General features: G+C 37.6%; 1 protein-coding gene across 14 annotated transcripts in view; it reads right to left on the bottom strand.

Annotated features, from left to right (window-relative positions):
• Positions 1–13,311, bottom strand: part of CDC42BPA (CDC42 binding protein kinase alpha) — a 326,934-nt gene that overhangs the window by 66,434 nt on the left and 247,189 nt on the right. For all 14 annotated transcript variants that reach the window (XM_049713472.1, XM_033430345.2, XM_049713441.1 and 11 more), the window contains one exon: positions 11,290–11,414. In XM_049713472.1, the coding sequence (XP_049569429.1) occupies positions 11,290–11,414 (125 nt within the window). The remainder of the gene's footprint in view (positions 1–11,289; positions 11,415–13,311) is intronic.

The raw sequence follows: 13,311 nt of genomic DNA, 5'->3' as shown, positions 1-13,311 counted from the left end.
ACAACACCTTCTAACTTTGCTTTCTATTTACATCTTGAATACATTCACATCCCCTTACCACTGTGGTCTTCCACTAATTCTCAACTTCTGATTAAACCTATGTCTATTTTCTTGGCTACAAAATATTACTGATGGAAAGGGTGATGAAAAAAGAAAAATAAAAAGACTTGGTCCACTACACGCTCATGCCATTTAAGTTCCACTAGGCCATAGGTCTTGCACAACAATTCCTTTTCATAATCATTGTCTACTTCCAACCTCAATCTTAAAAACATCGCACTTTCCCCAACCCAACACCATCTCTTGTCCCTTCCTTCTAGGCCATCTGGTTAAGCTTACACTACTCATTCTCTTAACTTTTTTTATTTTTTAAACAGTTTTAGGAGGAGCTTCAAGATGGCGGAAGAGTAAGACGTGGAGATCACCTTCCTCCCCACAGATACATCAGAAATACATCTACATGTGAAACAACTCCTACAGAACACCTACTGAATGCTGCAGAAGACCTCAGACCTCCCAAAAGGCAAGAAACTCCCCATGTACCTGGGTAGGACAAAAGAAAAAAGAAAAAACAGAGACAAAAGAATAGGGACGGGACCTGCGCTAGTGGGAGGGAGCTGTGAAGGAGGAAAGGTTTCCACACACTAGAAGCCCCTTCGTGGGCGGAGACTGCGGGTGGCGGAGGGGGAAGCTTCGGGGCCGCGGAGGAGGGCACAACAGGGGTGCGGAGGGCAAAGCGGAGAGATTCCCGCACAGAGGATCGGTGCCGACCGGCACTCACCAGCCCAAGAGGCTTGTCTGCTCACCCACCGGGGTGGGCGGGGCTGGGAGCTGAGGCTCGGGCTTCGGTCGTATAGCAGGGAGAGGACTGGGGTTGGCGGCGTGAACACAGCCTGAAGGGGCTAGTGCGCCACAGCTAGCCGGGAGGAAGTCCTGGAAAAGGTCTGGACCTGCCGAAGAGGCAAGAGAGTTTTTCTTCCCTCTTTGTTTCCCGGTGCGCGAGGAGAGGGGATTAAGAGCGCTGCTTAAAGGAGCTCCAGAGACGGGCGCGAGCCGTGGCTAACAGCGCGAACCCCAGAGACAGGCATGAGACGCTAAGGTTGCTGCTGCCACCACCAAGAAGCCTGTGTGAGAGCACAGGTCCTATCCACACCTCTCCTCCCGGGAGCCTGTGCAGCCCGCCACTGCCAGGGTCCCGTGATCCAGGGACAACTTCCCTGGGATAACGCACGGCGCGCCTCAGGCTGGTGCAACGTCACGCCGGCCTCTGCCACCACAGGCTCGCCCCGCACTCCGCACCCCTGCCTCCCCCCGGCCTGAGTGAGCCAGAGCCCCCGAATCAGCTGCTCCTTTAACCCCGTCCTGTCTGAGCGAAGAACAGACGCCCTCAGGCAACCTACACGCAGAGGGGGTGCCAAATCCAAAGCTGAACCCCAGGAGCTGTGCGAACAAAGAAGAGAAAGGGAAATCTCTCCCAGCAGCCTCAAGAGCAGCAGATTAAATCTCCAAAATCAACTTGATGTACCCTGCATCTGTTGAATAATTGAATAGAACAACGAATCATCCCAAACTAAGGAGGTGGACTTTGGGAACAACGATATATATATTTTTTTCCCTTTTTCTCTTTTTGTGAATGTGTATGTGTACGCTTTTGTGTGAGATTTTGTCTGTATAGCTTTGCTTTTACCATTTGTCCTCGGGTTCTGTCTGTCCTTTTTTTTTTTTTTTTTTAGCATAGTTTTTAGCACTTGTTATCATTGGTGGATTTGTTTTTTGGTTTGGTTGCTCTCTTCTTTCTTTCTTTCTTTTTTTTACTACCTTAAAAATTTTTTTAATAATTATTTTTTATCTTAATAACTTTATTTTATTTTACTCTAATTTTATTTTATTTTATCTTCTTCTTCCTTTCTTTCTTTTTTTTTTTTCTCCCTTTTACTCTGAGCCATGTGGAAGACAGGCTCTTGGTGCTCCAGCCAGGCGTCAAAGCTGTGCCTTTCAGGCGGGAGAGCCAAATTCAGGACACTGGTCCACAAGAGACCTCCCAGCTCCATGTAATATCAAATGGCGAAAATCTCCCAAAGATCTCCATCTCAATGCCAAGGCCCAGCTCCACTCAACAACCAGCAAGCTACAGTGCTGGACACCCTATGCCAAACAACTATCAAGACAGGGACACAACCCCATCCATTAGCAGAGAGGCTGCCTAAAATCATAAGGCCACAGACACCCCAAAACACACCACCAGACATAGACCTGCCCACCAGAAAGACAAGATCCAGACTCATCCACCAGAACACATGCACTAGTCCCCTCCACCAGGAAGCCTACACAACCCATGGAACCAACCTTAGCCACTGGGGACAGAAACCAAAAACAATGGGAACTACGAACCTGCAGCCTGCGAAAAGGAGACCCCAAACACAGTAAGTTAAGCAAAATGAGAAGACAGAAAAACACACAGAAGATGAAGGAGCAAGATAAAAACCCACCAGACCTAACAAATGAAGAAGAAATAGGCAGTCTACCTGAAAAAGAATTCAGAATAATGATAGTAAAGATGATCCAAAATCTTGGAAATAGAATGGAGAAAATACAAGAAATGTTTAACAAGGACCTAGAAGAACTAAAGAACAAAAAAACAGTGATGAACAACACAATAAATGAAATTAAAAATACTCTAGAAGGGATCAACAGCAGAATAACTAAGGCAGAAGAACGGTAAGTGACCTGGAAGATAAAATAGTAGAAATAACTACTGAAGAGCAGAATAAAGAAAAAAGAATGAAAAGAATTGAGGACAGTCTCAGAGACCTCTGGGACAACATTAAACACACCAACATTTGAATTATAGGGGTCCCAGAAGAAGAAGAGAAAAAAAAAGGGACTGAGAAAATATTTGAAGAGATTATAGTTGAAAACTTCCCTAATATGGGAAAGGAAATAGTTAATCAAGTCCAGGAAGCACAGAGAGTGCCATAAAGGATAAATCCAAGGAGAAACATGCCAAGACACATATTAATCAAACTATCAAAAATTAAATACACAGAATATTAAAAGCAGCATGGGAAAAACAACAAATAACACACAAGGGAATCCCCATAAGGTTAATAGCTGATCTTTCAGCAGAAACTGTGGAAGCAGAAGGGAGTGGCTGGACATATTTAAAGTGATGAAGGAGAAAAACCTACAAACAAGATTACTCTACACAGCAAGGATCTCATTCAGATTTGATGGAGAAATTAAAAGCTTTACAGACAAGCAAAAGCTAAGAGAATTCAGCACCACCAAACCAGCTTTACAGCAAATGCTAAAGGAACTTTTCTAGGCAGGAAACAGAAGAGAAGGAAAAGCACAATAACAAACCCAAAACAATTAAGAAAATGGGAATAGGAACATACATATCAATGATTACCTTAAATGTAAATGGATTAAATGCTCCATCCAAAAGACACAGACTGGATGAATGGATACAAAAACAAGACCCATATATATGCTGTCTACAAGAGACCCACTTCAGACCTAGGGACACATACAGACTGAAAGTGAGGGGATGGAAAAAGATATTCCATGCAAATGAATATCAAAAGAAAGCTGGAGTAGCAATACTCATATCAGGTAAAATAGACTTTAAAATAAAGAATGCAACAAGAGACAAGGAAGGACACTACATAATGATCAAGGGATCAATCCAAGAAGAAGATATAGCAATTGTAAATATTTATGCACCCAACATAGGAGCACCTCAATACATAAGGCAAATACTAACAGCCATAAAAGGGGAAATTGACAGTAACACATTCATAGTAGGGGACTTAAACACCGCACTTTCACCAATGGACAGATCATCCAAAATGAAAATAAATAAGGAAACACAAGCTTTAAATGATACATTAAACAAGATGGACTTAATTGATATTTATAGGACATTCCATCCAAAAACAACAGAATACACATTCTTCTCAAGTGCTCATGGAATATTCTCCAGGACAGATCATATCTTGGGTCAGAAACCAGCCCTTGGTAAATTTAAGAAAACTGAAATCATATCAAGTATCTTTTCCACCCACAATTCTATGAGACTAGATATCAATTACAGGGAAAAAATCTGTAAAAAATACAAACACACAGAGGCTAAACAATACACGACTTAATAACCAAGGGATCACTGAAGAAAACAAAGAGGAAATCAAAAAATATCTAAAAACAAATGACAATGAAAACACGATGACCCAAAACCTATGGGATGCAGCAACAGCAGTTCTAAGAGGGAAGTTTATAGAAATACATCCTACCTTAAGAAACAAGAAACACCTCAAACAAACATCCTAAATTTACACCTAAAGCAATTAGAGAAAGAAGAACAAAGAAAACCCCAAAGTTAGCAGAAGGAAAGAAATCATAAAGATCAGATCAGAAATAAACGGAAAAGAAATGAAGGAAACGATAGCAAAGATCAATAAAATTAAAAGCTGGTTCTTTGAGAAGATAAACAAAATTGATAAACCATTAGCCAGACTCATCAAGAAAAAAAGGGAGAAGACTCAAATCAATAGAATTAGAAATGAAAAAGAAGTAACAACTGACACTGCAGAAATACAAAGGATCACGAAAGATTACTACAAGCGACTATATGCCAATAAAATAGACAACCTGGAAGAAATGGACAAATTCTTAGAAATGCACAACCTTCAGAGACTGAACCAGGAAGAAATAGAAAATATAAACAGACTAATCACAAGCACTGAAATTGAAACTGTGATTAAAAACATTCCAACAAACAAAAGCCCAGGACCAGATGGCTTCACAGGCGAATTGTATCTAACATTTAGAGAAGAGCTAACACCTATCCTTCTCAAACTCTTCAAAAATATAGCAGAGGGAGGAACACTCCCAAACTCATTCTACGAGGCCACCATCACCCTGATACCAAAACCAGAAAAAGATGTCACAAAGAAGGAAAACTACAGGCCAATATCACTGATGAACATAGATGCAAAAATCCTCAACAAAATACTAGCAAACAGAATCCAACAGCACATTAAAAGGATCATACACAATGATCAAGTGGGGTTTATCCCAGGAATGCAAGGATTCTTCAATATACACAAATCAATCAATGTAATACACCATATTAACAAACTGAAGGAGAAAAACCATATGATCATCTCAATAGATGCAGAGAAAGCTTTTGACAAAATTCAACACCCATTTATGATAAAAATCCTCCAGAAAGTAGGCATAGAGGGAACTTTCCTCAACATAATAAAGGCCATATATGACAAACCCACAGCCAACATCGTCCTCAATGATGAAAAACTGAAACCATTTCCTCTAAGATCAGGAACAAGACAAGGTTGCCCACTCTCACCACTATTATTCAACATAATTTTGGAAGTTTTAGCCACAGGAATCAGAGAAGAAAAAGAAATAAAAGGAATCCAAATCGGAAAAGAAGCAAAGCTATCACTGTTGGAAGATGACATGATACTATTCATTGAGAATCCTAAAGATGCTACCAGAAAACTACTAGAGCTAATCAATGAATTTGGTAAAGTAGCAGGATAGAAAATTAATGCACAGAAATCTCTTGCATTCCTATAAACTAATGATGAAAAATCTGAAAGAGAAAGTAAGGAAACACTCCCATTTACGATTGCAACAAAAAGAATAAAATATCTAGGAATAAACCTACCTAAGGACACAAAAGACCTGTATCCGGAAAATTATAAGACACTGATGAAAGAAATTAAAGATGATACAAACAGATGGAGAGATATACCACGTTCTTGGATTGGAAGAATCAACATTGTGAAAATGACTCTACTACCCAAAGCAATCTACAGATTCAATGCAATCCCTATCAAACTACCACTGGCATTGTTCACAGAACTACAACAAAAAATTTCACAATTTGTATGGAAACACAAAAGACCTCAAACAGCCAAAGCAATCTTGAGAACGAAAAACGGAGCTGGAGGAATCAGGCTCCCAGAGTCCAGACTATACTACAAAGCGACAGTAATCAAAACAGTATGGTACTGGCACAAAAACAGAAATATAGATCAATGGAACAGGATAGAAAGCCCAGAGATAAACCACGTACATATGGTCACCTTATCTTTGATAAAGGAGGCAAGAATATACAGTGGAGAAAAGACAGCCTCTTCAATAAGTGATGCTGGGAAAACTGGACAGCTACATGTAAAAGAATGAAATTAGAACACTCCCTAACACCATACACAAAAATAAACTCAAAATGGATTAAAGACCTAAATGTAAGGCCAAAAACGATCAAACTCTTAGAGGAGAACATAGGCAGAACAGTCTATGACATAAATCACAGCAAGATCCTTGTTGACCCACCTCCTAGAGAAATGGAAATAAAAACAAAAATAAAGAAATGGGACCTAATGAAAGTTAAAAGCTTTTGCACAGCAAAAGAAACCATAAACAAGATGAAAAGACAACCTTCAGAATGGGAGAAAATATTTGCAAATGAAGCAACTGACAAAGGATTAATCTCCAAAATTTACAAGCAGCTCATGCAGCTCAATATCAAAAAAAAAACCACCCAATCCAAAAATGGGCAGAAGACTTAAATAGACATTTCTCCAAAGAAGATACACAGATTGCCAACAAACACATGAAAGAATGCTCAACATCATTAATCATTAGAGAAATGAAAATCAAAACTACAATGCGATATCATTGCACACCGGTCAGAATGGCCATCATCAAAAAATCTACAAACAATAAATGCTGGAGAGGGTGTGGAGAAAAGGGAACTCTTGCACTGCTGGTGGGAATGTGAATTGGTACACCCACTATGGAGAACAGCATGGAGGTTCCTTAAAAAATTACACATAGAACTACCATATGACCCAGCAATCCCACTACTGGGCATACACCCTGAGAAAACCATAATTCAAAAAGAGTCATGTACCAAAATGTTCATCGCAGCTCTATTTACAAGAGCCAGGACATGGAAGAAACCGAAGTGTTCATCAACAGATGAATGGATAAAGAAGATGTGGCACATATATACACTGGAATATTACTCAGCCATAAAAAGAAACGAAATTGAGTTATTTGTAGTGAGGTGGATGGACCTAGAGTCTGTCATATGGAGTGAAGTAAGTCAGAAAGAGAAAAACAAATACCGTATGCTAACACATATATATGGAATCTAAAAAAAAAGAAAAAAATGGTGATGAAGAACCTAAGGGCAAGATGGGAATAAGGACACAGACCTACTAGAGAATGGACTTGAGGATACGGGGAGGGGGAAGGGTAAGCTGGGACAAAGTGAGAGAGTGGCATGGACATATATACACTACCAAACGTTAAATAGATAGCTAGTGGGAAGCAGCCGCATAGCACAGGGAGATCAGCTCGGTGCTTTGTGTCCACCTAGAGGGGTGGGATAGGGAGGGTGGGAGGGAGGGAGACGCAAGAGGGAAGAGATATGGGGACATATGTATATGTATAACTGATTCACTTTGTTATAAAGCACAAACTAACACACCATTATAAAGCAATTATACTTCAATAAAGACGTTTAAAAAAATAAACAGTTTTAGAGGCAAGTCTCTCATCTTTTCTTTGGCTAAGTCAAAATAATCAAGAAATATTTACTAAATACTGATTATTATGTAGACATATTAGGAAGACTGAAGAAGACATATAAGACATGGTCCTTAAAAAGTTTGGTAGTCAGCACAGTCTTAGCGAACTTATGGTTACCACGGGAGAAGGGTTGGGGGAGGGACAGATTGGGAGTTTGAGACACTGCTATAATTAAAATAGATAACCAACAAGGACCTACTGTATAGTACAGGGAACTCTGCTCAATATTCCGTAATAACCTAAATGGGAAAAGAATTTGAAAAAGAATAGATACACATATATGTATAACGGAATCACTTTGCTGTACACCTGAGACTAACACAACATTGTTAATCAACTATACTCCAACATAAAATTAAAATTAAAAAAAAAGTTTGGGAGTCAGGACACATATAGTAGAGTGATTAAGAACTTGACTCGAGTCATATAGAACTAGGTTCAAATCCTAGCTCACTGTTTAGCAGTTGTGTGTCTTTGGATAAGTCATTTACCCCCTCTAACACTCTGTTATCTCAGTTATAAGATGGGAATAATAATAATATCTACTTCATAGGACTGTTGTGATAACTAAATGAGAAAACATGTGAATTTTCAGCCTAATGCCTACAACATACTATTTTTTAATCACTGTAAACTATTACTACACAGGAATGAAAATTAATGAATGAGGAGTGTTTCAAATAATGTGAATGAATTTAAACAAAGGAAAGTAAAAGTTTCACTATTGAAAGCCTTTCCTGATTATTAAAACATTTTCCTGGTTGTCTTACACAGCTGTTTTCTCTATCTTCTACTATTATCACCCTCACCATTATCCTTCTTTCTATTATAAAACCCAACAACTTCAACGGCCTTATTTACTAGAAATTAAATTCCCAAATTTATATTTCTAATCCTAACCTTTAAGTCATCTTTTCTAAAGCATATTGGAAATCTCCACTCAGATATCTCAGAATGATCTCAGACTCACCAACAAACAAAAGAACAACTAAAATTGATTATATCATCCTCCCCAAAGCTGGTTCCTTCTCCTGACTTTTCTTACTTCCGTGACAGCACCATTTTCTTAATCTCTCCAACACAGAGTTTCAGAAATACTAATTCCTCCTCATCTCTTGCCCTTCATTTATAATTAATTAAGTCCTATAGATCCTTCTTCCATGGCTTCTCCATTTGTTCAGCTTCCCCCAAATTTCCTTCTATTTCATGCTGAACACCACTATGAAGAGTTACCTTCCTAATGCATCACCTCAATCAATTCCATAATCCGTTGCAGAAAAGCCTTCTCCTTCTTCTTATAAATAAATGAAGTTCTGATTCTTACCCAGTATTCATGTTAATTGTGCTGCAATAACTTTATTGGTCTTATTTCCTACTATTCTTTTATAGGAATAGTAGCACCCTTTATTGAACTCAGTGTTTTCAGAAAATGCATTATAGTTCCACTGATTACCCCCAACTTTCTTTAGCACCCAGTCTGAAGTAATTCTCCTCTATACTCACATAGAAAAATCAGTATTTGTACAATACATAAGACAATTTATATTTAAGTCTTGTTATTTATATCCAGCTCTGATCACATTAGTTTTTAAACTTTTAAATGTTACACTATAAGCTAGTACTTGAAGGCCAAGTACCCTATTTTACAGACCTTTATATCTCCTATTATACAGAAGAATGCATTATATGTGAGGAGATACATCTAAAAAATGAATCTTATGGACCAGCCTACTACTTCAACCTCTCCTCGTAGTACCATTTCAAAGAGAAAGAGTGAAGTCTTCTGATGAGTCAATGGTGAGAAGAAAGGTCCCTGTTCCAATACAGTGTGAGCAACAAGGTCTCCCTGACCTAAAAGGTTTTCTTTCACATGAAAGAGGTATTTCATAGGGAAAGGCAGAGGGAGCAGAGTAACGAGGCCATTAGAAATGCATTCAAATGAAGTCTTATATACAGCAGTGTTTGTTTTATTTTAAAACTGTTAATTTGGCCAATGGAAACATTGAAAACACTGCATATCACAAGTTTCGAAAACCTTGTTTTGGCATTACTTCATTTTTTAATATACCAGATTAAAGAACCAGGAATAACCTGAGACTTCTGACCTTTATAGGCTTGCACAGAATATCTCAGAGATATAACTTTCAAATAGGTGAGAACTCTGAGAACAGTGAGTATATCTTTTACTTTTAGCCTATTAGGTATTTAATAATTTATAATCGAATATATTAGTCCATTTCTAAATAATAGTTTTAATGCAAAGTGAATTCATTGTATTCCTGATTTCTTCTGCATATTTAACTTGAATGTGAAATGTGTAAAAAAGTGCTTTGTAGTATCACACAAAAATTTTCATCTTCATCCTTTCTACTAATCCTTTCCAGATAGTCCATATTTAAAGCTTCTTTACTAGAACCACTTCCCATTCCATCTGGACCCATCATGCAATCACTTGAAAAGATCAGTGGTCTAGGATCTTAGGCTTTGGCCAAATCAGTTTTGTCTTCTGTAGTCATTTTCATTAACATCTTATTACAAATTTGATTACATAATAATGGAGTTACAAATGAAAAGTCATAATGTTTGATATTATAAGCACGGCTAAAGATTAAAATGATTTTGCTTCAGAAATGTAGAGTTTATGACAAGGATCTCAATTAAATATTAATGAACCATTAACTGTACTATTTGGAACACAACCATATTTCCACAATTTGGGCATTTTCCTTCAGATATGCACTCAACAGTCACATTCATAAGCTAAAGCTGAGTTAACATAAGAGCTCTATAGTTAAGTCAATATCAAAATATTTGAGTCATTTGGGTAAGATTACTTAAAAAGGCAGTGTTTATTCACTTATGATTTCATTTAAGAAGGAGGGTATTAAGCTGGTATAAGTAGGAAAAAATGCTTAGCGAACAAAAATAAGAGCATGATAAACTAACATTCTCACCAAATTATTGGTCTATAGATATCTGAAGAAACCAGTAGCTGTTTATATAAATAAAACATCAATAACGTGCTAAAAAAGAGTCAGAAAGTTAAAAAAGTAAATATAAAAAGTTAGGCTATTTGCATTAGAAAATAAAGTCCCTGTTGGATTCTACTTTCTTCAAGTATTATAAAAATATACAAATTTTTACAAATACCAGAACAATCATTTGAGTTAATTAATATGAAAGTTACTAAGGCAATTATCCCAAATTAAATCCTAGGGGCTTAAAGAACAGTTGATTAAGCTGTAACCATTTAATGTTTTAAAAATGCCGTGTGTGAATTAGTCTGTTATAATTATGAAAAGGGTGAAACCACATCTTCAGCTTGTATTCTCCAGGCTTTCTGTTTCTTAAAGTAATCACAAATACAGCAATTTTGATCTTAGAAAGGAACATCGATAGCTAGTGAATGAGTTTCTTCAGTTCTTTAAGGACCAACTGTCTTAGGAGACAATAACATTTTCTTTTCTTAGAAAGAAATATCAGCTTCCAATGAAACTGTGTAAAAGCTGATATGGAATATTTGATGGAGTTAGATAAAAGAGGAAAATAACAGACAACATAGAAGAAGCACAGACCAGTAATAAATATTCCTCCTGGAATTCATACCAACTTGACTATATGGCCAAAATTTACCCTCAAAAACAGATTTAAGAGAGTACTCACCACTGAATTATTTCTGTGATTTGAGCTTCCCAATGTGCAACTGATTCCTTCTTGTCTGCTAGATCCTTTACCTCTTCTTCTAACTGCTGGTTGCATGTACTCAAGTTCTCATACAAAGTGGTAAGCTGAAAGGCAGTTTTAAGGTACTTAAAGACGTGTGACTTTTAGGAACAGGAATTCAAGGTGCTCAGATGCCTCTTGTTAAATCTGGTAACTCAAAAATGCTTGTCTTTCTGATTTCCTATTATGATGCACCCTCTGGTCACTGAATGTGGAAACATCAAGTACTCTGAATTCTCCTTCTGCCTTTGCTTTTCCCGTACTCCCCATATTGAATTGGTTCCATCTCCATTTGCCTGAAGAACTCCCCAGTTCTGTTGGTAACAACATCTCTCATTTTTTTGTCTGAAAATATCTCTATGTCATCCTCTTTTTAAAAAAACTTATAATTTCAAGCATATACAAAAATGAACAGAAGAGTATAAGTGAATTCCCATGCGCCCATCATCACTAACTTCAACAATTATCACCTCAATGCCAATCTTATTTCATTTGTACTCCTGTCTTCTTACTCTTTCCTCCTGTATTATTCTGCAGCAAATACCAGACATCATATAATTTTATCCATATATATTTCTGTGTATATCTCTAGAAAATAAGGCTCCCTTTTTACATATAACCACAATATCATTATCATATTTAAACAAATTTATCAAGTTTCCTTATATTATCACATAGCTAGTAATTGTTCAAATTTCCAGTTGTCTCAAAACATCAAAAGACTTAACAGTCTGTTAAATTGAATCATACCAACCAGTAAATGTAACTTAATGGTTGCTCTATCTTTTAAGTCTTTTTTACTTATAGGCTCCAGATTACTCCATTTGGGCTGCTGGAGTGGGATATCACAGTCTGAGTGGCTTAAACAAGAAACATTTATTTCTGATAGTTCTGGACGCTGGGAAGTCCAAGATCAAGGCACCAGCAGATTCAGTGTCTGGCAAGGGCCCACTTCCTGGTTTGCAGATGGTCGTGGGATGAGGGAGCTCTGTGGGGTCTCTTTTATAAGAGCACTATCCTATTCATGAAGGCTCTACCTTCATGACCTAATCATCTCCCAAAGGCTATACCTCCAAATAGTACTAGGTGTCAACATCTGAATTTTGGAGGGACACAAACATTTAGTACATAGCAGTTCCCCTCCAACACTTTAATTTTTCTTGTAATTTATTTGTTGAAGAAAGTAGGTTGTTTGTCCTGCAGAGTTCTCTATAGTCTGAATTTTTACCTTCATTTTTGAAAGACACTTTTTGCTGTATATAATTTTCTAGATTGGCAGTTATTTTTCTTTCTATTCCTTTTTATTATTTATAGATGTCATTCCTTTTTATCCTGGGTTCCATTTTTTTCTGTTGTAAAGACAGCTTTAAGTTTAGCTTTTGCTCCTTCGAATACAATGTGTCTTTCTTCTCTGGCTGCTTCTAGGATTTTCTTTGGTTGGTTGGTTTTTAGCAATTTTTCTATAATGTGCCTAAGGGATTTAATTTCTATTTATCACTTTTAGGGTTTGTGGCATTTCTTGAATTTGTGGCTAAATACTTCTCAGAGGTTTTGGAAAATTATGGGCCATTAACTCTGCAAATATTGCTTCTACCAGTCTTTCTCCTCTCCTTCTGGGAAAGCAAATATTTGTATGTCATATTTTCATCACGTCCCCTATGTCTCACATCCACTTTTATGTATTTCTGTCCTTTTTTCTTAATATGTCTTTTAAAATTTATTATTTATTTAATTTATTTTTGGCTGCGTCTGGTCTTAGTCGTGGTGTGAGGGATCTTTGTTGTGGTGCATGGGCTCTCTAGTTGTGGCGTGCAGGTTTTCTCTTCTCTAGTTGTGGCACGTAGGCTCCAGGGCACATGGGCTCTGTAGCTGTGGTGCGTGGGTTCCAGAGCACATGGGCTGTAGTTGAGGCATGCAAGCGTGCAAGTAGTTGTGGCATGCAGGCTTAGTTGCCCCATGGCA

Source organism: Orcinus orca, chromosome 1, assembly GCF_937001465.1.
Source record: "Orcinus orca chromosome 1, mOrcOrc1.1, whole genome shotgun sequence".
Classification (NCBI taxonomy): domain Eukaryota; kingdom Metazoa; phylum Chordata; class Mammalia; order Artiodactyla; family Delphinidae; genus Orcinus; species Orcinus orca.
Note: the sequence above shows the minus strand (reverse complement) of the source record. Positions and strands in the feature narration are given on the sequence as shown.